The 25,122-nt window shown below is 38.2% G+C and overlaps 1 protein-coding gene across 1 annotated transcript in view; it reads right to left on the bottom strand.

Annotated features, from left to right (window-relative positions):
- Positions 1 to 25,122, bottom strand: part of POLA1 (DNA polymerase alpha 1, catalytic subunit) — a 203,200-nt gene that overhangs the window by 19,292 nt on the left and 158,786 nt on the right. Inside the window, exon 36 of the mRNA XM_075429909.1 lies at positions 25,023 to 25,119. Coding sequence (XP_075286024.1) covers positions 25,023 to 25,119 — 97 coding nt within the window. The remainder of the gene's footprint in view (positions 1 to 25,022; positions 25,120 to 25,122) is intronic.

Here is a 25,122-nt window from a genome sequence, read left to right as displayed (position 1 = left end):
ATTTCTTAAAAGTTGAATTGGAAAGCTTAAAATGAAACATCAAGAAGAGTCTGCTTCTCTGCCTTGCTTTCATTTGACACAGCATCTACACCGTTAGGTACTGGATGACTAGTTGTTGCTTTGACATTCATTAAAAGGCAAAAAATGAGAACAATGAAGATTTACCGCAGGCGACAGACTGGACACTCAAAGAGCACACTGAAGATAAGGTGCAAAGATCAACGCTCTTGGAGGGAGGGAGGAATGGTCACGGTCTTTTACTGCTGCTTTCTACTTAACTACCTGGCTTGACCCTCCACAATAGGCACACCACCTTCGTATACATTTTAAATAGCAACACAGAGCTAGTCAAATTCCTAGTGCCACTGATTAAATAAAAAATAAGATTAGAAAGCAACATGACTGCCCACAGTGTATTAATGAATCAGGCAGCCACATGCTCTGCAGGAAATAAAAAGTGGGTTTAACGTGCCCTGTCAGCTACTGCTTTCAATAGTTGTGTGAGGCTGGCGAGGCCACTCTCAGCTGTCACGTCCTGCAAGCAAGAGCTGAGTGCAGAGCTGCACTACAGCATCAGTTTAGCTTTTGCAAAGGGAAGAACGTGCTACACATCATCCTGCCAAACCCATAACACTGCCAAGGAAAGCAACTTCTGTCCATAAGGACAGGCATCCATCTTCCTTTTAGAAGATGTTTTATTCTTCACCGCATGGGAATGTTTCATGGTACAGCACACATACACTACAAACAAAAAGGGCCATATTTGGTCTGACCAAGGGTCTGTCTAGCCTCACATTCTGCCTTACAGAGGAGAACAGCAGATAACCTGAGTGAACAACGCAATCACACAGTGACACAGCCCTGGCTTACGAAACCAGCTTCCAGCAACCTGGAAAGTCCGTCAGCTTCCTGAACTGACGGCGCTCTCCCTGTGCAGAGTAACTCTGGGTCGATTTTTCCTTCCACAAACATTTCCAACTACTTTTTGAACCCACGTGAACCTTCTAGATTCTGTAACAACCTAAAAAGACTTCTGGGCATTTAGCACTTTTTAATTTAGCGCAGTACACGTGGATGTCTGCCTACCACGGGCAGCCTTGGTGCTCCCTGCCTGAACACATTTGGTAGGTGAACAGCACCAGTTTCGCACGGATGGGGCACTCACTTCTACTACAAGCCTAACAGTCTTTATCGTAGCCTTCTTCACCATGTGCAATAAAATCAGCAGTTAAGAGGATACAGTCATACCGGACGTGGCCAAACTTACACACCGAAGAGGAGTGGAAGGAAAACTCAAGCTGAGAAGAAAACTTGAAATATTCTTAATGCTGAAAGTTTCCAACAATCTATCTTTTACTGCACTGACATCTTCAGTAAGAGGCAACTTCATAGCCAATGAAAGAGGCAAAATGCATTACGACACACATAGTGAATGTCATCACTCACCAAGTGGAAAGGAAAAATGTTAGGGTTAAGATGGATGTAAAGGTTTACTGAAGTAATAATTTGTTAGAGATCATGGAGAGTAATGCTTCCCTTTTAACTCAGTTTTACTCTGAGGCTTGGAAGATGTAAGCATGTTGTGCCTACTGAAATTGTCTCCACTAAGACAAACATGCCTTTTTTTAACAAGACAGAAACTGTGAAGGTCTTTTGACAATACCAGGTACTATTTCACAGCTATAATGGTTTTTAGAATACATAATCCACTACACAATCACAGGTTCAGATGACTAAGCACTCCACAATTTAGATGGGAGGAACTGAGCAAGCAAATGACCTTTCTAGCCCACTCTGTCAGACAAATCTATTGCTCCACAGACAACAGACCCAAGTGTTTTCTTAGAAATGCTTTGGATTTGTGACATTGAAGAAAATAATGGTTTTGTGTCTAATTACAAACTTTATGTGAAGATAACAATTAGAACTTCATCCTTGCAGAAAAGTACTATTGCTGAAACTCATCTAACTGGAAGAAATATTGGAGTGATTAAGAAAATACACAAATATACAGACTCATCGAATCTAGGAAAGAACATGAACACTTTGGGCCAAGGGAAAAACCTCAGAATTAGTGCTGAGAACTGGTTAACACAGTTGATTGGATTTTAGTAAGTATTATGGCATTAGATTGATATTGGCAACTGTTTCCCAAAATCCGCATTAAGCCTCTATGAATTCTAAGTAGCCTGCATAGGAATTCTCATATACTGTGCTCACACTGTTTTAGTCAGTACACTAGTGAAAGTCCAATATTCAAAATTATTTTTCAGATACCTGAATTGCAAAGATGAACCTAAGATAGTCAGAAAAGGCCTGGACAGATAGGTGCATCCTGAGAAGACACACAACAGTTTGAGAGACTTTCTGAGCAAGGAGTTTTGTTCAAGGCATTTAATACACATGCTTAAAAAGGACACAATTCTTTTGTCCTGGGAACACCTCCCTCACTGTATTTTGTACCTTTCTGAAAGAGAACTGGGTAAGAAAGCTCTTTTCTGTACTAAAAAGTAACTTACGCTCCTGTATTGGCTACTGCTCTTTGCATTATTAACTCCGTTTCGGCAAATAAGTTCATCCAGAGACACACCACAAGGTTTGAGCACGAGTTCCTGAACTCACACAAGTGCTAATCAGGAATCTTTCTTCATATGGGCAATTCCTGGTCAAAAAAATAAGGATCTGTATACCCCCCCCCCCGAGCTGAGTATGTTTTGAGGACAAACATGATCAATGAGCAACCCTCTGCATTATCAGTGGATGCTTCACAGAATTTCTTGAATAGAAGCTAAATATTTTCTGGCACCCTGAAACAGGTCTCTGAAAATCCTGCTGCAGAACAAGAGAATTACTCTGTTTAACATTTGTGAAGAAATTATACTGGGCCAGCAAGACAATTTATGACACTATATAAATATCATGGCTTCCATTTTGATATTTATGTTAAAGGAAATATCATCAGATGTCAGCTTTACTCTTTTCTCAACCACAGCATTTCTTAACAAATCAGACTTTAAAGAAAAAACCCAAAATGAGATTGTGAAGAAGCCAGTATACAGCATCTAGATAAGTCATATATGTCACTGATGCAATGTATTCCAAGAATGGATTTATATGAAATAGCTAGGTAAGGATTTTGAGTGCAACTAGAATTGAAGTGTGGTGACAAAAATCAAAGTCCAAGACGTAAAATCTATAGAAACAACCAATGACTAACCACAAAAACCCACTGGGGACACTGAAGTTGTTTAGAAAACTGCAAACATCTCACAATTTGTGAGATCTGCTGCTGTATGGATGACACAAAGGCTATAGCTTCTTTAATGACATATATGAGGTGTATTGTCTTTTACGTATCAGTATTCTATGGTAACTCCTCTTTACTTTTATTTTTTGGTCATGGGTCTCTTAAGAGGAGGAAAACTAAACAGAAACTAAACATTTCTGAGAGTTTAACTATTATCTTTTAGCCGCAGAAGCCTCTGCAATGGGTTTTCTTCAAAAGGTATAAAAATAATACTTACATACTTGAATTCAAGGGAAAACAGTAACTAAAGTTAACTTTAAGCTGTTGAGGGTTGGCATGAAACCTAATTTGACCAAGTTACCACCGTAACCTTTTAAGGCAGCCTTTGCTTCAGATCCAGTCGGCTATTGGTAAATCAAGGGACTAAGCTAACGGAGCGGAGCTCCAGCCTGACCCAGCACCGCGACCATCCAGGTAAAGACTAAGTGACTGATGCCTTGACTTTTCCCTGGATTATCAAGCGCTATCTGGACACGAAGGTCTATCTACTATTTTCCAAAAGGATTTCTAGAAAAGGAAATAGTTGTGCACAGAACAACACATACAACACTGTAAAGTATTTTCAAAATGCTGGAATAAGTAGTAATTTTTCTGTGCATAAATTACATTAAAAGCCTATACAATATTTTTCAAAAGTAATACAAAAATTCCTATTGAAAGCTACTGTGTAATTACTATTATTTTGCATTAAGCTATGCGCAAACCTGAAAAATTTGCTTCGAAATGTGAATTTAAACTACTACCACTTTGCAAACACCAAATATTCACACTGTCAACTTCCAGGACATTTGTACCTGAAGGAGTACTGGGGAATAACAGAGATATTTCTTTTCAAAGATAACGGTAAGCAGCAGGATACAGGGAGTTTGTGTAAAAATTTATTCTGTCAGCATTTCTATTGACTCTCAACTAGAAGACTCTACCAAGCTTCCCATAGGTTATAAGAAGGTGCCAGTTAATAACGTGTGATGAAAAGCGTTAAGAAATAGATTTTATTATTATGAACACTGCAGGAAAATACTGTCATCTGATAACCTGGAAGAAGGAACACCTTCACAACAACACACTACCATCTCTATAATGTCTAATGTATGCTCCAGTGCTCAGCATTTTAGAATGGCCAGTGCTGCAACCTGTGGATGACAATTTTCCAATTCCGTATGAAGGTTTCAATGCAGCAGCCTACTGACCAGTAAGGACTTCGATGGTATCAAGAACAGCATTGGTGAAATGATAACAATTCTATTTTTTCACTCTCCACCTTTAATGTATATGTAGTATTGTGGAACATGCTTTCAGAAATCAGATATCTAACACTAATAAATTATGCACCGATTATAGATGACCTTTGGAGTTGCTAAAGGTACAGTCACAATCATGCGCTTAAAAAAATTCTGCTTTTCACTGTAATGTGTGAATGTATGAAATTAAATGAGGCTTGCAATATAATCAGTGTGGTTGGCTGCTTTAATATATTCTATTTCAATTTAAAATCACCACAAGCGAAGAGTGACGAATCTAATTTGATCAGTTGTTCACAAAAACACTGAAGAGAGATGTAAGCAGACCTATCAACAGCTGGTAACATGGACTGCTTTCAAAAGCAACTGACCGGTTTTTACACACCCAGAAATTCTTAAAATATTCGAAAACAGTTAAAGCGCTGCAGTATTAACAAAAGGGTAATGGAAAGGAATTCTCGTAAAAGCATCTTATACATCAAGATACTGCTTAAAACCACAAAAGCCAGAAAATCCAAATAGAAAGGTCAAATCTCTAATAAAAAGGTGCAGTCGGGTGGTGCGCTAAAAGCAATAACCCACTGTAACTCAACTTCATAGGTCTGACTGCTCTTTATGAGGTGTTTCAATTGTATTTCATATTTAAACGGATTTTATCAGTTCTTGCACATATTAAATATGTATATTTGACTGCAATCAAGTAAGTCCACAGATTACTAATAACTTAGTATAAAGCCTGTCATATGCAAAGAATATGCATTTTCAAAAGCAGAACTAGCTCCCATGTAATTCACATCATTAAAAATACACAGATATCATTATTTCCCACTCAAAAAATATTGAAAGCAATGCTGTCTTATCTATCGTATCTGCCATGCTCACCATACCTTAACTTTGTGGATTTTGGTCTTGGAGGCTGCACGTTTTTCTCTGCCTGAGAAAATTCTCCCGGAAGCTACTGAAACTGATTCTGATTAACGAGACTGAAACTAACTTACAAATGGAACAGCACCTTACCAGACTGCACCCATTCAGTCAGTTGCTAATTAGCATCTGCACGAGAGGAAATTTTTGAAAGCGTTTCAAATCAAGCAGAAGTATCCAAAACGTATCTTAGATTGTAACAGGAGATGACTGGTAGACAAGCCTTTTCTGCAGAACGATGATCTGGTGTAGCAGCACATCAGCGCTGTTGGAAGACTTGGAATTCAATTGCCATTTACTTCCTCATATCATTACCATTGCCGATTTGAGAAAATGACTTTCCCACAACATCAGGCATAAGGACAGAATACGCAAAAGTAAAACAAGACACCTGAAAGCAAATTGTTCTGTCAAAAACAGCCACTAAAACAGGAGAGATGACAACAGACTAAAGCATCTACTGCTGCAAGAACATCAACTATAAACAAAATAAAAATGCCATTTGTGATCTAGTTTTGGATGAAGCATGTGGCCAGAATGAAATATCATTGCTTTATTTTGCTTATGGCAAAACCACAAAGCCCACACCCTTGGACAAAGAACAACCACCACATGAGGTATTTCATCCAAAAAGGCTTGAAATACGAACAGATAAATCTATATTTAATAAACACTTGGCACAACTTACTCCTGACTTTTTGTTCAAGTATTTGATAACAGCTAGCTTTATCCTAAGTTAAGCTGCAGACTGTTAGCTACACATCAACATTATAGCAACACATTTTTAAAATTTGAGCTTTTGTGACAGTCTCAAAAGTCTGAGATCTAACTGTCATTTTCAACCTTACACACCTTCACCTACTTCCTACACAATATTTTACACATTAGGAGGCAAAACCAAAGCACCAGAAAAAAAAAAGGTAAGATGAAAAAGCAGTGTATCTCTTTTCTGCCTGGCAAAGGAACATGCTATAGTCCCAAAATAAAAACATTTCATAAACCCCTGTCCACCTTAAATGAAATGTTTATCTGACTGTGAGAGCAAGACAAATGTATAATTCTTCGTGATATACATGATTCCAGAAAAAAAATCCCAGAGAACCTGACTGCATAGACAAATTTCTGGAATGGCTGCCCAACACAGGATTCTTTCAGACCATATGCAGAGGGGTTTTACTTCATCCTCTAGAAGAACAACATCAAAATATTGCAGCACTTGCTTGCAGGGGACCCATATCTATAGGTACATACAGGTATGTACATCTGTAGGTACATAGCAGCTGTCTATGCACCTTCAGGCTATCTATTAAAACAGAAGGAACTACCAACACACTGCTCTTCCTTGATACACTCATGTGCTTTACCAATACAGAATTTAAGAAAATTTTTTTTTTCCCTTTTTAAACTTTCCCCTTTTTTTCTCCTGTCAGACTAGCCATTAAGAAGTACTTATCCCCCCTTAGCAGACTTCTGCACATTATAGAGTCAAACTTCCTCAGAAAACAGCTGCCTTCATGAACTGTTGGTGCTACAGTCACCTCATGTTCATTACCACTAGTATCTGGGACCAGGAATGTCCACTTCCCTGGTATCCACTGGTTTACAGAAGTTGGTTTACAGACTCTGTATGTTCATAGATTCGTAGAATGGTTTGGGTTGGAAGGGACCTTAAAGATCACCTAGTTCCAACCCCCCTGCCATGAGCAGGGACATCCTCCACTAGGCCAGGCTGCTCAGAGCTCCATCCAACCTGATGTTGAACACTGACAGGGAGGGGGCAGCCACAGCTTCTCTTGGCAAACAGTGCAAACGATATGCAAGAACCGTCCCAGCACACACTGAAAGAGGGATATCTTTTCCTCTGTCACATGACAGAGTGACGAGAGTTGAAATACTCCACCGTTACGATCCCTTGTTGTTGTCCTGCAGGCTAACTGCAAAGGAACACTTTCATTAGAGTCATCTTCACAGGTATGAGCTTAACTGGGGGAAAAAAAGAAGCCATTGCTGGCAAATTTGTGTTACTTGTTCCTAATTTAGACTTTACCAAAGACGAAGGAATCCAAGAAATAATTAGTCATACTTCATAACATGCACACAGAAAGCCACCAAGTAACTGCTGTCCACTCCTGGTGAAGCTTATACCTTCTTCAGGAAAGCAACTTGGGCAAACACCCTGAAAAGCAAGCTTTTCACAAAGCAAATGTGACAAACTACTCCCTGCCAACTTAAACTTGCAAAACTGGGGTAAATGCAGTTGAGAAGATGAAGAATCACCAGGGTTCAGGACTCGGGAACATCGCTCCTGCTCTCACCTAGCATGCAGTCACATTAAGAAATGCATTATTCTGTTTTAACACATTGGCCAATTTCAAAAGAAAATGAAAACCAAACATTTAACGTTTTTTTTAAACAGCTTCTCTTTTCTTGTTTCTTCCTGCGTGCTCCTCCTGAATCCTCCTAATTCATCACAAGACACTACAGAAGTGGCTAAAACACACACCTGGAGATATTTGGCACAGGGGTCAAAAGACCCCCACCCATATGATCTACAAGAGCTTGCACCCTCTATTCTGCCCTTCAACAGAACATAAGACCGGCCATTCTGAAACAGCGAGAGATCACAGGCTCAGCCGGCAATAATACATCAGGGACACAACAATATACTCTGTCCCACTGATGCAACCAGCCCCACTACCAGGATGTCAATACACTTCTTGTCTTTCCTCCCAAGGAAGCATGTCTGCTGATCATCTCCAATTTGTGAAAAGTCAGCAATTTTGAACGGGGAATACAGGAGATCTGTATTCAGCAGAACAATGGACGTGAAACAGGGAAGCAGGTTACTTGGGTACCACAACATTAAGTACTTGCTGACAAAGACTGCATTAGCAGATGACAGGAGACTGAACACATAGCAAACAAAATGCTTTGCAGATTTTCCTGTCCTTGATGTTGCAGCTGATTTGGAAGAGAATGCGCAAAGTCCCTCATGCAGAGATAGCCTTTGATCTTAGCGTACTAACTTGATGCACTTGCAAATCTGTGCGTGCCTTTTGTCTTCCACCCTCCTTAAAGAGGGTCTACAAGTAAAATAATGGATTATCTGAGGCTGCTCTGTTATAAGGAAATATATTTTAAATGGCCTTTTTAGATTAACTTTGTAAAGGTATTTTTTTCTTTTTCATGCTTGACATTCAAGCAGAAAGAAAGATTACGTGCTATGATCTGTAGAATATTAAACTCCTTGGGATAACTTCGTCTGGAGTTATCAAAATTCCTGTATTTACTGAATATGGAAAAGCAAGAGGTTGATGGAGTTGGCTTTTAACTGCTAAAATCTTTTGCGGGCAAAGAATAGCTATTAATAGATAATAGCTACTCACTCTGAAGATTGTAAATTAATTTCCAAACGACCCCGTACAAGAAGTTTACTCTCTAGCTTTGTCCCTTTGAAAAACAGTAGGGGCTGAGAAGAATTACACCCTCTGCTTCTCTACAAATAACCACAAAACAATAGCCTGCTCCCGTGACAGAAGTCACAACTCTGTTCTGAAAGTGATTTCTAACAGGCTGGTTTGCAGACCTCACGACAGACTTTCCTGAAGGAGTGGTGGGAGTTATGGCATTCTGCCTCCTCAAGGTTTCCGTTTATGACTAGATGCCTTTCCCCAAGTCTTTACAATTAGCTACGTATATTTTAGAAATCGGTTATTCTGGGAAGCAGAATTGGTTTATTTCAGAGCAACATGTACTTCTCACTTTGCTTTAGTCAACAGAGGTTGTAACTGGAGAAGGATAAAGGAAAATACTTCGATGGGTTTTTTTATTCTTTGATGAAAAACCTTGAAGCGACTGGAGTGCTACTAGTAACTATTTTCCACATTTGGCATCTAACATGGTAAATTCATAGACTACATCTCTGGCATAACTTTTCCAGTAACACTGCTTTCTAGATCTGAATTAGTCACCCTGGATCTCCTTTAGAACCAATGAAGCAAAGAGGAGGAGTTTCTCAGGTGTGTTCTATACCAGCCTAGTGTAGATGAGATGAGCCATTCCCTGGAGCTGCCTCATTCTCCTCACTATACAAAGGAGCACAGGCTGATGAATTCATATACAAACCCTTGAACTTTGAGACCTCAAAGCCAGTGGAGAAGTAGACCATTCCTTTGCAGGGAGTTTTCTCCACTACTGATATTTGGTGTGGAATGCCTGCTTTGCTTTACGTAGGAAGAAGGAGAACAGTGGAGCTCCTGTTCACACAGTACTTACATACTCAAGTATCAATGTAACAAGCTAAGCAGTATGTAACAACCTGAACATGAACCAGTAAGGAGCCCTCGCAGCAAAGGCAGCCAGCAGCACCCTGGGCTGCATTAGCCAGAGCATCACCAGCAGGTCGAGGGAGGTAGCTACCCTTCTCCTCTGCCTAGTGAGACACATCTGGAGTCCTGGGTCCAGTGCTGGCTCCCCAGTGCAAGAGACACATGGACTTACTGGAGTCAGTCCAACAAAGGGCTGCAAAGACAGTTACTGGGACTCGAGCATCCATCATATAACGAGAGGCTGAGAAAGCTGGGACTGCTCAGCCTGGAGAAGGGAAGGCTTAAGGCAGGGGATTTCATCAATTTGTATAAATACCTGATAAGGGCAGTAAAGATGGAGTCAGGCTCCCCTCTGTGGTGCCCGATGACAAAACGAGAGGCAATTAGCACAAACTTAAATACAAAGAATTCCAAGTAAACACAGTACCTTCCTTTTTTACTGTGAGGGTGGTCAAATGGTAGAGAACAGGTTGCTCAGAGAAGTTGTGCGAGTCTCCATCCACAGAAATACTCAAATCCCAAGAGCACATGGCCCTGAGCAACCTGCTGTAGCTGAGTCTGCTCTGAGCAGGGACTTGGACTAGATGGTCCCCAGAGGTGCCTCCTTGCCTCAGTCATTCTGTGATTCTCTTGCCAAGACTGAGTTGGTCTCTTCTTTGCAGAAGTGGATCTCACCTCTCTTGTGTTCACATAAAATGTCATTTCTTATAGTTTTGGCACCAGAAAAACCTAGTGAAGCATATCATCATTGTCAGCAGAAAGGCGAGATGTATGCAGTCTCTTGGTCACTTCACTGAATCATGACTCTTTGGCTTTTTGAGCTATTTCATACTTTAGCAATATTCATCGCTCATCTCTACTATGACCTCACTGTTGCGCATGTAGCACGAGTGACAAATTTTGTCTCAAATATCACCATATACACTCCACTTTGGGAGGCATATCCAGAGGCGGATCATCTATGGCTGAGTAGAAAATACTACCCATGGAAAGATAAAGGATCTTCTGCTCATTTCTCTCCCTGCTTTGCATCTATCAAAGCAAAGCATCAGATGGATTTCCTCTAAAGGGAGGAAAACCTTTATGTGTACCCCCACTCATTCCTGAGCTTGCCTACCATAGCCCATTTCCTAACTCATCACTCACTCTCTTTTTTAAAGGCAATGTATATCAGCTGAAAAGATAAGAGTGGCTTCTTACTATACAGAAAGTCTGTCATTGGGGTGATTTATATTATCTTTATAATTGGAATATATTGCATAGAGAGCTTTGCTTTATAATGAAAAGTTTGTTTGACCTTCAAGGCAGTCCTTGGGCCTCTCTTAGCTAGGCTCAGTTGGTGACACAGAGCACCCACAATGTTGCAAAGTCTTAAATGTAAAAATTTCTGTTTAAGTTCAACAGTATTTTTTTTCCTAAGCACCATTTGTAGTTCACAGTCTGCAAAAGAACTCCGTTTTTAAAACCGAAGTATATAGACCAATTTGAATTATGCTAAGAACATGGTTTATCATAATAACGGCCTTCAAAAATGTACTATTCAACAGAAATACTGGCCTACTCCAGACATTTCAAAAACATCAGCTTGCAACTGCTGAAGAAACTTCCCAAGAAGGGTGTACTCCATCTGTAAAACTGCTGATTTCGGCAAAGAGAGACTTCCTCCCAAATCGTGTTTTATGTTCAGAGGAAGATAAAAAAAAATTCTTTACCACATACTTTTCCAGAGTTTTTCCCTTCCCCACTTTACACATTCAGAACAAGATGATACAAAATGACCTGTTTTCAAACTAATCCAACTCTAGAATTCTTTCAGAGATGACTAATGCCAATGTAAGGCTCTGCCTAAGATCATGCAACAGTTTTCAATAATACATGCATACAGATGTTATTTAACCCTTCCCCAATCAAGAAAAACTTCTCACAGGCTAACAAGCACAACTGTAATGAAATAAAAAATTCAGGGAGCTGGAAAATGCAGGACTTAATTTTAACCTCTTTGAGTTCAAACAACCCATAATAACAAAGGCTACGTTTTGCAATGAACTATTTCACTGTCAAGCTGTACTGCAAATTAGTTTCATCTATTCTTGCCTCTGCAAATCCTTCAACATTTCTATTTCTCAGGACTCTCTCCTGCATTTTATGCATTGTGAATTTTAGGATTGTTTTTTGTCAAATTCACTTCATACATCTGTTCTTTTATGTCTTTATTCTTCTTTTGCACTAATGCTCTTTCCTCATGTAATTCAGAACAGGCATTTCTTCTTTCCTTTATGAAACAAAACCTGTTCAACAAAAAACCCCAGATGAGTCCCTACTGCAGCCAAATAAGAAGTTACCTTAGAACAAATACTTTGTTGGGCCGTTGATTACGGTACCAACATAGCGCCACAGATTTTGATGTGACAGCTGGAAGTTCTCTACCTGTCTCTTAAGCAGCAAAGACCAAACAAATAAATAAAACCCGCAACCCTTGAAAGGTTTACTCTATAATTGCTATGTTACAAAAAAATTCTCAGCAACTCAAATACTCTCAAAGTGCAACATAATTTTTGAAGCGTAATGCTGAACGACTAATATTGTTTCTACAGCCAGGGTAGAGGCACACAGAGAAGTAACTGAAAGGCATCCTAATGTGTGACTGTGCAATGTAAGGCTTTACCATGGTAATTATCTGGTTATCTTACCCTGTGTTAATCTGTGGTTATCTCTTACCCTTCTTTTATTTATCCACATAAAACCTTTGTAAAGTCTGAGTGTACTGTTACTCTCCTTTCACATCTATTTTTTGGTGATGTAACCCAACGGCAAGCCTAGGGCTTTCATGACAAGAAAGTGTCAGCACCTCAATCCCTGGAAGGACATGGGTCTAAAACAGACAGCAGGTGACGCCGGATGCTGAAGGAAGCAGAAAACTGAAAGCTATTTCCAAAGGATCTCTAAACAGTAAGACTATTAAAAATAAAAAAAAACAGGGAGGGTGAGAACAAGGGCTCCTGAAAGCCCAGCATGCCTATCATTTCTCAAAAAACAAAACAAAACAAAAAACCTGTCCTGATCATTGTATGTCCTCCCTAAAAAGCAGTTAACAGAACTGAAAGAAGGCAAATAGAATGCACTGATGCACTGGGACTGCAGGTGATGAGCTGTTGCCATCAAACCTGCTCTCTTATACTACACATAACACTACTATACCAGAGTTTAAGAAACGTTTTACAGTGGCTGCTATAACTTGAACTGCTTCTTCCTTTTCACTGAGGAATATCTTCACTTTCTGAAACGTATCTTCATGTTGGAAGAGCTGAGCAAACCCAGGATCTACGTGAGTGAGAGCGGGCACTTTTTGGCTGGGCAGCAGAGGTACCTGGAGACGGAGAAGCAATGCGAGCCGCAACTGGCCACGGCGCAGGTGCCTCGAAACCCACAGGTACCACGGGCGAAAGCGGGTGCTGGAGGGACACCTTAAAACAAGGTGCATTTGGTTATCTACACCCCGTGGGGGTCAGTGCAGCATCGGTATTCGCTGGTAGGACAGAGAATATGTGTATGTATCAAAAATCACAAGTGTCAAATGCCATAACAGAACAAAAAGGATCCTTTTCATTACAGATTAGAAAACACAGGCACGCTTCTGTGTTAATAGACTAAATACTGAAACAAAATGCATGTTTTGTCTAAATAGGAACTCCTGACTGAATACTTCTCATGGTTAAAATTTGCCACAGCAATACAATAAAACCAAAACAAAGCAGAGACTGCGGATTGTATTCAAAAGTTCAAAAAGGCATGGACACTTCACTGTCATTTCTGAATAATAATCACAGTTTCCCTTTTCTGGAAACACTAAGTAAATATTTTTTTGCTGTGTCCTTATAACCAGGTCGCCTTTATGGCTGCTTGCATCACTGTGGTATCTGAAGTATGGCTTAAACTGGGAAACAGTTGATAAATCTTTGGAGAACAGAAATGGAAAACCAGAAACACTGTTTTTAAACTTGTATCCAGATTTTCAGAAACTGAATCTTCAGATAAGAACTCATTTTTCTTTCTTTGTCTCTAAATGCAACTACTAGAAGAATTGCAGCAGTTGTGCTTCATTGAATGCACACATTTTATGTTGCAACATCTGCTGCTTTTTCAAAAATGCGGACATACTTGTTTCCAACCAAGAAGCTACACTTTTGACTTCCTAAATTAAGTAATACTTGAAACCATTGCACTATGTGTCTAGTTATCATGGAATTGCATGCAGGATAACCAATTTCAAATCCATTGACTCCTGTACAATACAAAATTTGGAGTATGAAATAATAAAAATTTTCCACATCAAGGTCTTGATTACTATAGTTTACTATTACTGTTCAAAAACACAGCAGCTAATGCTCTTAGTACGTATCTTACTATATTTGTTTTAGTCACTCACCACTAACTACCTTTCAAGAAGGATGGTTTCAATGACAGGCTTAGCTCTAGCAAAAAAAAAAAAAAAAAAAAAAAAAGGAAAAAATCAAAAGAAGCCTCATTTAAGGTGAAAACACATGTATATCATTTATGAACAGCATACAAGTAACATACATATTTTAATTCTCCATCAGTGTTCCTTTGCCCTCCCCCAAAACTATGTAACACAATATCTAAGACAAATACTAATCTGATAAACATGCTGCTGTTACGTTCTGCTTGCTGTTTATGCAACATATACTGTTATACCAGAAATATAAAACAATACCATAACTAGATGTTTTAATTCAAAGTCTGTAAAATTCTATTAATGTCAAATATTATTTGTTTTTACCATCTAAATAAACTAGCTTAGGCTGTCACTCACTCCTTTTTATTCATTTTTTGTTTTGTCTTACTGCATGCATCTCTCACAAAGTGAAAAACGTCTATTTAAAGATAAGTGGAAATACCACAGTATGTAACGTTTTCATGTCAAAATAATTACATTATTATATTCTGAGTCAAATAATATAAGATAGGAAAACATTTTGATATGCATTTGACAGTTGTAATCCTGGCAGGATCAAATCAACTTCTTCCAAACTCAGTTCTGCTAGGTGAAAACAAACAAAGAGCTCCCTAACCCAATCAGCCGCCCCTCTCACCCATCGAAGCCCCCTCATAGAAGAGGGACAAGCCAGGACAGAAGAACATCCTGCTGCCTTTTCTTCTGCAAGGCTGACCCACGTTCTGGCCTGCCACAGAAAGACTCCTTCGTCCTCAAAAGCCAATGGAATTACATTCGCCTGAAACATGACATTGGGTAGTTGGATTGTTATGAAGAGATAATCCTTGAAATAACTCGGGGGGGAGGGAAGTAGTTCTCTCTCTGGGTCGTAGAGCTGCCCTATGACATGGAATGAGCATGGCTTTGCTGAGAGAGGGACTTGAAGGCTGTGCAAGTGGAAGCACGGCTTGTGAGGCAGAGAGGTAGCGGCTGTGCTCGCACACGCTGTTCTGAAATTTGTACTCCAAACAGTTTCTTGTGCACTCTATTTTCATGGCAGTAGCACCCATGGCTTCAAGTGCTCAATTTCCACCCCCATCCCCCGAAACAGATCCATCTGGATTGGTTGATACTGCCCCATTTTTCTGAAGGAGAGGTGGCAAAAATGTAATATTCCTTTATGAAGGGAGGTATTGGTTTGATTTACTAAACCAAATTTAAGCTGCATTTAGACACTTCTCTGTCTTGTGCTGCATTTTTATACATATATCATGCACCATTTTTGTGACCCCTACAGAATAAAACAAATATTTTCCATATGCTATTCTCTACTTAGCTTTCTAGTTCTTAATAAAGAGGAGAATCTATCTCCATCCATTTCGTAGAGAAAAGAGCACAAGTATATTTTTATTATGTCTTTGATATAAATCCTGTGTTTGTTAAGGACACAGAAAGATATTTCAAAATAAATGTCTCCCGTGCAGTTGTTATACTTCAGTAAGTATAATAATTAAAATAATTTTATTTGCAGCATTAATTTAAATCTTGGAGATCAAATAAGGATTCTGTTTTCACAATCTGTGTTCACAAATAATGACTCTGTGTTTCTTTTAAAGGTCAATGTAATAACTCAAACAGGTCTGGAGACAAATCCTCCTTAGGACTCATGTTTAGCAGATGCGAGTCGAGGTAACTACATTTAATATCAAGAAGATGACAGATTCACATCACCTGCAGACCCCGGCCAAGACTGGGAGCTGAAAATAGCTTTTGGCAAGCATACAGTAAAACAGTTGCCTTATATAGTAAGCACAGAAAAACTACACACCGATAGATGCGCATACCTAGCATTAAGTCTTGAAGCATTCCACAGAAATTTCAGTATTCCAGTAACCTGTTTTCTTCATGTTTCTGTTTCACCATTTCCTTTCTGACACAGAGATTACAATTTTCTTCCCTTTTATCAGTATCACAAATTGTCATCAGTTACTTTTTTACATCATCCCTTTCACATGGATTCTGTTTTCTGTTACTGAAAATGTTTTCCCGTTGGTGGTTCGCTTTTATACTGTGACGTAATAAATACACGTTAGCTGTCACAATGAGTGTGAGAGAAAGCTTTGCATTTCTGATGTCATTTTGATACATCACAATGTTACAGAATGAAAAAAAATCACCAAATCTAACATGTTACAGTACTCTCTTCGTTCAGTCTACCAAAGGTAGCACATGAGTTATTTAACACATAGAAAACAGAGTTTCTATCTGCCCAGTTTTAATAAAATATGGTTCTTTTGTCCTGATAAAATGTCCTGAATATTAATTTTCTCTTCCCTAACATGCAGTAAACAGTTTCTGGTTTCAAACTGCATGGTTAGGCAAATTTATAACCAAGTATGTGTAACAGTAAGTAATAAATCAGCATATGGACCTGAATGTATATCGACACCAGAAAACAAATTTTTAAAAAGCAGTGTTTCTCAATAAAAGAAATCTTTGGCCCATGAAAAATCAGCTGCATTTCTCGTATCTTTTGTGGACTCAAGGTTTCACTCTGCATATACATGGCCATAAACAATACTTTTCCAAACCTCTTTACAGCTGACACCAGCTACCTGAACCACATATCCTCAACCAAAACACGAAGAATAAAATTATAAAGGTGTTAACTGAAACTATGCAATTTCCTGTAACTCCAGCTACAGAATCTTTAAATTTAAAGATATAAGGTATCAATGACAAAAATCAAGAGGCTCCAAATTTGCAGGCAATACAGTCAAGGTTTCTGACCTAATTTTAAGGGAAATAATAATTAAAGAGATGAAGGCCCTTCCACAACCCTCTCAAACTACACTGGCCATGAAGAAAGGGAAAAGGAGACGTGGTATTATGTACAACACTGTACATCATCTTCAGTAGGTCACTGGTCTTTTAAATAATCTCTAGTGAACAAATAAGATTTCAGAAAGTTTTTAGTAGATAATTACACTTCCTGATTTTGTAATTAGTGGAACTACATGTAATTACATAATAATTATGACGGTAATTACGTAATTAAGATGTATAATTATGTAGTAAAAAACATTATGGAAATAAAAGCCATCAACTGTATAAGCACAATACATTTTTAAAAATAAATTCTATATCATCTGTTTAAAGCTACCATTTTCCTCAAAATATCAAAGTGATTATGAGCCATCACTGGCAAGTTCTAAAATACATTTCTTGTGAGACTTAAAAATCATACAGATAATTGTATCTTTTTTTAAATCTCTTTAAAGCCTTAGCTTTACATTATCCTTCTAATGTCTAGGCACATGTATACTGAGTGGATTATACACAGTTAAACTGTTTATATTTCCAATTTCTACTAAAAAATTTTTTAAAAATTAGCAGCAATGTCAGAATTCTGGTATCTAAAAGACAGATTATTTTGTTGGTTTTTTTTTTTAGTACACTGCCAGATCCATCACACTTAAGGGTCTTCTACAAGGAAAAACATGCTAGTCTTGTACTTCCCACTAGACAAGAGCTTACTGCTGTGAGAAGCAGTAGTCATTAAAAGAAGCCTTGTCATTTCCAACTTGCATTTGATAACAACAGAACTGCTCCCCATCAAGAAACAACCCCAAATTTTATTAACAGCAATGAAACCAGAAAGACTCTCTATAAGAAAAATGTCAGAGTTGCAGATAAAGAAACAACGAAGATAAGAGAGCTTTAAAAATATATTCTGTTTAGAGAAACTCACAAGAGATAAAGGAGGCAGATGACATTCAATAGACTACATCACTGCACGGGGTATAACAAGTTGGCATGTATCTATACATTTAAGTGGGGAAAAAAATCCTGAAGTGCAGATGAGAAGGTGTTTCTGTTCACTTTTTCTCACATACAGGAAAAAAAGGTATCAGTAGCAGCAGGTATTTATCTGTAGAAGTCAGATAACCATTCCAATTCATGAGGAGTCAGAACTTAGTTAAGCCACTACCTCATCCCACCTGCAACATTAATACAATGTGCAAGGAAAAAAGTCTTCATTAATCAAAACCATTTTATTAGCAGTATAAGCCACAGTAAATGCACTCCTGTTACGCCACAGATTTCCCACACCGTGGACATAACTGTTGTAACTCATTACTTCCATTTATTTAATTCACAAGCAGAGAAAATAACTCATAACAATTCATAACTCAGAGAGGTGTCACAGACCATGAAGTTTTGTGCTCAGAGAATGAGTTATAGAAATGCAGTGTAATGTGGTTTACTTAGATTTTGTAGGTTTAACAACAAGACCACACAAGCAGAAAGAGAATGGAGGAAAAAAGTTACACCTAAGATATTAAAAATGTCCAACTGGCAATAAAAAAAAAAGGTTTAATCATTAAGGGAGGAAAACTTTAGATTTAAAGATCAGCTAACTGTCCATATACTACTTCAAAATGGTTAAAAAACCCTACAGTGAATAACTTTCAATAGTTTTTGCTTTCAAAAAAGTTAGTGAAATTTAAAAATACTGAAGAAACAGTGACTCAAATTAAAAAAAAAAAGTTCAGAAATCTTCCTCTTCAAAACAACATATTAAGTTAAAATGAGTAAGTGCTTTTGAAGATATACTCAAAGATTAAATTCCTGAAAATTAGTATTTTACAATCTCTTCAAAACAACATGATTGGAAGACAAAGTACTTGACAGCAAATTTGCAGAGGAGCATTTGTTTGCTTGGATGTAAAGATCACTATAGTGAACTGAAGTCTTCGCGATAGTGTCTGGAGGTGTGACGCAAACAGAAATGCTTTGTTTATCGAACTGTAGTCTTGCAGAATAGATATGCCAAGTTTCAGCTGTTGCCATTTTAAAAATAAATCCACGTGCACATAGGTTACTTATATGATTTCTCCTTATCTTCCCCTGGAAAGTGCATATAGATAACTATAACCCCTTTCTTATTTATTGCAACAAATACTTCTTTGTAGTCTTCCTGCCTGTAAATTGATAAAAATGTGGCAAATTGTCCTGATGCCAGAAGTCTCCATTTCATTATACTAGTTTCACCCACAACACAAGCTCTCCTCCCTTGATGTGACCGACCCTCCCAGCTGTATCTCAGAGCAGGAACGCCTCCTTGCCCAGGTCCATCCTTTCAACCCTAACTGAGTCTCCCTCAGTCCCACCACCACTGTCCCCAGCCAACAGGAGGACATGCACTAAACCACACTGACAAGCAGCTCTGCCAGCATCCCCATTATAAACTGTCTTCTTCCAAAGCATTACAAAAAAATCTTCAATTAAAAAAAAAAAACAAACCCCAAACTTTTCAACCTGCTACTTGGCACACACAAACATACTGGGGAAAAACACCCAACACTGAAATGACACGATTCACGCAAACATTCAGAGCTGAATTTTTAGGTCTAACAGCCTAGAAGAGTTTCCTTTTTCTCAATGTAATTTTGCAGTTTATTCATCCATAAAGTAAACTAGGCACTTTTGGTGTTTGCGTGGAAGGGTGGAGTGAGGCACACAAAAAGCTGTGAAAAACGTGTGAAAATATCCTCCAAATATGCATTTGGTTTCACAAAACCGCAGTCCATAAGTATATGATAAAACCAATTATATTCTGTTTCCACAAAGTGGCATATAATTTGAAGATGTAGGTCTTCCTAACAAACAGCAACATTTAACCGCTTTTCCCAAAGCAATAGTCCTCCCATCCTCACTTTCTTCTGCTTACCCATTAAACAGATATACCCAGATTTCTGGGAATCCAACAACCAAGGGCTCAATAGCTGAAAATATTCTGGGAAAGAATGTACCGCAGCACCTTTGCAATTTCTGTCCCTGAAATACTTAAATGCCTTGCAAACAACATTTGTGACCTTCCTTCTCTTAAAAAAGGGACAGTGGAAAGGTGGTGGCTTTCAGCCCCATTCTACAGCGTGGGACAGAAAAAATCCTATGACCCCGATACTGTATCTCTGAAAAACTGCAGCACCATAAACAACCTCAGTGGTATTAATGCTTTTGGAATAATGCTGCAGTCATTGTGAATAACAGGACTGCAGCATCCTTATCTTCTGTTTGATGCCAGGAGGGGGGAACTGAACTAGAGACATCTGCTTGAGGCAAAGTAGTTGTACTGACTTTATGTGGGCTCCATTTCTCTTCATTTTTAAAGGTTTTCATTTTACTGTAGAAGCAAAATGAAGACAGTAATATCTTTGAATATTTAACAATACCAATATTTGAATGGAATAACAATACAAAGCTTACTATACTCTATTTTGGTCTCCTGATGACACAGCCATAAAAATACATTGGTTTCCACTTCTGAAGTTAAGGCGTACAAAGCAAGCATACTGCTGTATTTAAACATCACATGTTTAAAATCATTGATAGTTTACCTATCCTTTTTTCATCCAAATGAACAGAGGATGCTACCACTTTGATAATCCTTCTGCTTCTTACTGCTCTGTTCACCTAAGTAGCAATGTCTGACTAAACCCACAACACAGCTCTGAAAAATTAAGTGTAAGAAAGTGCTGAAAACATTTTGAGCCTGTTACTAGTCACAATGAAGCACTTTCTCCTCTCCTGATTAAAAAAATAATTCAGAACAAACAGCCCTTATGGTATTATTGCTATCTGTAAATTAGGGGGCTTGGGACAGTAATATTGAAAATTAAATTAGTTTTTGACCCAATACTAACTGTGCAACAGTTCCTAATTTAGAAAGCAAAGGAATTTCCGAATTTCACTCTGTGTAGTATGACAGCTAAGAACCTTGCACTGTATCAGAATGTTAACGTATTGAACAGTATCATCATAACATTAAACTTCCAAATGGAAACATTTGTTTGGAGGATAAATGCTACTATTGATAAAAGGACTAAAAACCTATAACTATGTAATCCAGGTATTCCTGGATGGTGTAACTGACAGCTATCTTCACGAGTACCTTGAAACAAGAAAACATTGTGTAGACCAATCAGCTTATTTTTGATTCTTACAGGAAAAGACAGACCAACAACAGTATATAATGATTACAGTAGATCACAAATAAAACAAGAGTGAATGAAGCTGTTGCAAACATTGTAAACACCATATTGGTATAAATAAACAGAAGAGCAGCCTGAAAAATACATTAATTAATCCTTCTGCTGTATTCCACTCTAGTAGATCCGACCTATTGAAGATCTATAAAAAAAGCCCCAAACAACCAAACATGCAGAGAAGTGGGAAACTCTCCCTCTGTTCCTCAAAAAAACTCAGGTTGGTTAGTTGAAAGAGACTTACAAGATAGCGTACAGGTTTTAAACATGCAAAGCTGTCCAAGAGAATAGTCTAAAACCCCTCATGCACAGCATAGCTTCAGAAAGCAAAACTCATTTTAGATATAAAGAAGAGCTCTCTACAGTGGGTACAGTGAAGCACCAGAAGAAACTGGTTATAAACTTGACACGTTGTAGAACCTGCGTCACCAGAGGATTTTTAAATTTAGCCTATCTTTAAAAAATATTATATGGTATTGATCCTCTTGCAGTGAAAGGGAACAGCTTGGATGTCTTTTTGAACTCCCACTGATTTCACAATTACTATTTTAGATTCCATTTCAATAAATAGTATGGACCTTCAATATAAATAGCTGAACAAACAAAAACGGTTCTGTAATTAAGGTTCTATATTTTGAAGGGCAAGTATAGAAAACACAAGTGAACTAGCAGGAAAATCTCAAGGTTCTGAATGAGAGCAGACATACATTCTTTCAAACTACGGTGGAAAACACACATTTTGAATCTCTAGCCATCAAAAACTCTTTGTTTTTAAAGAAGAACACTCCAAGATGAATAACACCTAAAGCTGCTATTAAGAATAAACAGAATCTACAAGAAAGAAGAACTGGTCTTTAAGAATTCAGGAAAAATGGCAATAAAAGGTAGAATCGACAAAAGCCCATGCAATTTAGGCTTTGAAAAACAACGTCCCAAAACAAAGAATAAAACTCCCTAAACCAAAGTCAAAACAACAGTAAATAAGCAGTTTAGTCACATAAAAAGTAAAGACAAGACTGAAAATAACAAAGATGTACAAAACTTACATTAAAATTTTGCTACCATTTTTGATAAAAGCAATGAAGCTGATCAAAGGTCAAGGACAGAATGGCTTGTGAATGATGGCCTGGAAACAAAATTTTTTGGCTTCCAAGGGAAAATAAACACAAGGTTCACATTATGAATAGGAGTTCACTAAATTTCCATTTCAGAACTACAACACAATTGGCACACAAATATTCTTTCAATCTTACAGAGTTTTACATTAAGTGTATCAACTCAGTAACATGCATTATTAGAAAACAGAACACTGGTATCTATAAAATAGAAAGGTGACCCAAATAGCCACAGGCAATTATTCTCAGTTTCTGCATGTATTTTAGAGCAATAGAACGATGTCTTCCTCCCAAAAGATATCTGAAAAATGGGACAGAATTGTACAGAGGTTTACCAGACTCGCTTCGTTAGTCTCTTTGAAGAGAACCAATTTTCAGAGGAAAACTAACAGACATAATTTATCTGGCCTTAACACCTGCTGCAGCACCAAGACTGAAATCACTGGTTGGCTGAACAGATTATACAATAATTTTCAAACAGCTATGAGAAAGATAAAAACCCACCATGCTGAAAGGTAAACTGTCCAAGAGAACAGAAGGTCCTAGCAGAGTTCTTACAACTCCTTGAGAATTACACTGGAAACTAATTTTGTTGAACTTTCTCTAATTAGCGGTGAGGGTCCAAGAAACATTTTCTCATTAAGGCAGAAGGTGGGAAATTATGCGAATGCAGAACCCACCATACTATTTTTCAGAGATAACTCATTAACCTTGAAGTCTAAAATCACAAATGAGATTAAGCAGAGCAAAATAAATGAAACCAGGAAAACTGAAGTAAAACAAAATGCCATGAACCTGACACATGAACTCGTGATTCCCAAAGGACGGGAGGATGAAAAACCCCCTCAAGCCTCAAGATTTCTATCATTACTTAGCTACAAGTTAATGATACGATACAGCTATGAACAGGGCATCAGCAGAGGTACTCCCAGCAAACGTACAGATCCAGTGTACAAGACACTATCTTCTAAAATACCATGCAGTTTCTATTTTATCATACTCAAAGATTAATTCAGCCTAGAAAAGACTGCACGCAAAGGTGCTAAGAGGAAGGATCATTCAGCAGAGACCAATTCTTCCTAAAGAAAGCTGAGTGTGTCTCTGCCTTAGTTTAAAACAAAACAGAGATGTTACCACTGTTTCCAAAAGCATACGGAGAACGTCAGGTAAGAGAAATAAACATTTAGTGAATGGACATAAACGAGCCACAAACAAGTTAAAATGGGAAAGTTATAGTGAATTTTCAGTTATCACAGATCAAGGATGTGAAACACATCTTGAACAGCAGCCAAAGGGGAAGAACCACCCAGAGGTTTCAAAACGAAGTGCCAGTCCATAAAGGTGTGGTGGTCTGCAGTAGCAGGGGTTTGGATGTGATCACCCATGAAGCCCTTCTACTCTTATGTCCTTATATTAGGCAAGAGACGTACACACAAAGTAATTTGGTTTCAAGCTAGCAGTAGCATCCACCATAACATTCCTTCAGTACATCTATGAAGTTGTATTAGACTGGGATGGCTACACAACGTGACCTTCTTTGGATGCACAAAGCCCTTCTGAAGTGCAAGCATCAGAGCGAGTTCACAGTCTTAGAGGGATTAGCAAAGGAAGTGAGAACCTCTGAAAGAGGAAACGTAAGTACAACAGGCCAAAACCAGACTATTCGTTTCTTTGAGCTTTTTTTTAACGAAGAGGTAACGCTACTTTGCTTTTCATATACGGCTTACCAAAATATCATTTAGAAAGACTGAGTTTTATTTAATCTCTTTCCACCCCCTGGCAGCCTAGCTGGTGACGCAGGGTGGGGAAAGGCTGTCACAGCAGAGCAGCTACCAGAATAGTTGTCTCCAGCAGGAGCACCTTTGCTCCACAGGCACCACCAGAACCACACAGAGGGTGTCGTGGAAGTGCTCTCTGCGTGCAATGCACTTCAGTGGTGGGACCCAAACACGGCTTTATTCAGAACTCCAAGCCAGCCAAGCATTAGCCCACCTTCAGAAACACTCTTTTATCAGCTTGAAAACCACTTAGCTGCACAAAACCCACAGATCCATTACAGCTTAGAAATGTTTTAGTTCAGAAATGTTATGGTAATTGGGAGAAGAAAAAAACCACTTCCTAACATTAGCTTAATCTGTGTATTTAACAGAGCTTTTTAGACAATTAGCATTACTGCTTTTCTTGTGCCATCATTTTCTCCCTGATAAAAAGTCTCTTCAATATTAATAGCTGAACATAAGTTTTAATTGGCCTTTCTTTTAGATATTGTATACATATGTTTTAATTAATCTATTTACTGAAGCTGACGTGTCCTTCAAACTTCAAGCAGCGATTTCTCTAATGGTGTAACATGCAAGAAAAGCACTCATCCCAAAGCACAATCACTTCAAAAGAAGAAAGGAGACATGTAATATATTCTTAGAGTGGTTAACTCCAACACATTCGTCTTACAGAGGATTCCTAAATTCATGCTTTCTTCGATTTTCTGTTTTAGATTACAACCTCGTAGTTCAGATTTGAAGAGTACAAATGTGTAGGTCTAGTTTATAGCATGCAAGTTGCTATTAAACTATAAGTTGGTTAACTAAAAATTTAAACTTACCTTTATCATCTTCACTAATCACTTTATCCATTGCATATTCCACATCAAAAATGTATCGGTAAAAGCAGAGCTGAGTGTACAGGGCCTTATCAGAATACTG

Source organism: Opisthocomus hoazin, chromosome 1 (genome assembly GCF_030867145.1).
Source record: "Opisthocomus hoazin isolate bOpiHoa1 chromosome 1, bOpiHoa1.hap1, whole genome shotgun sequence".
Taxonomy (NCBI): Eukaryota; Metazoa; Chordata; class Aves; order Opisthocomiformes; family Opisthocomidae; genus Opisthocomus; species Opisthocomus hoazin.
The sequence above is the reverse complement of the archived record's forward strand: the minus strand, read 5'-3'. Positions and strand labels throughout refer to the sequence as shown.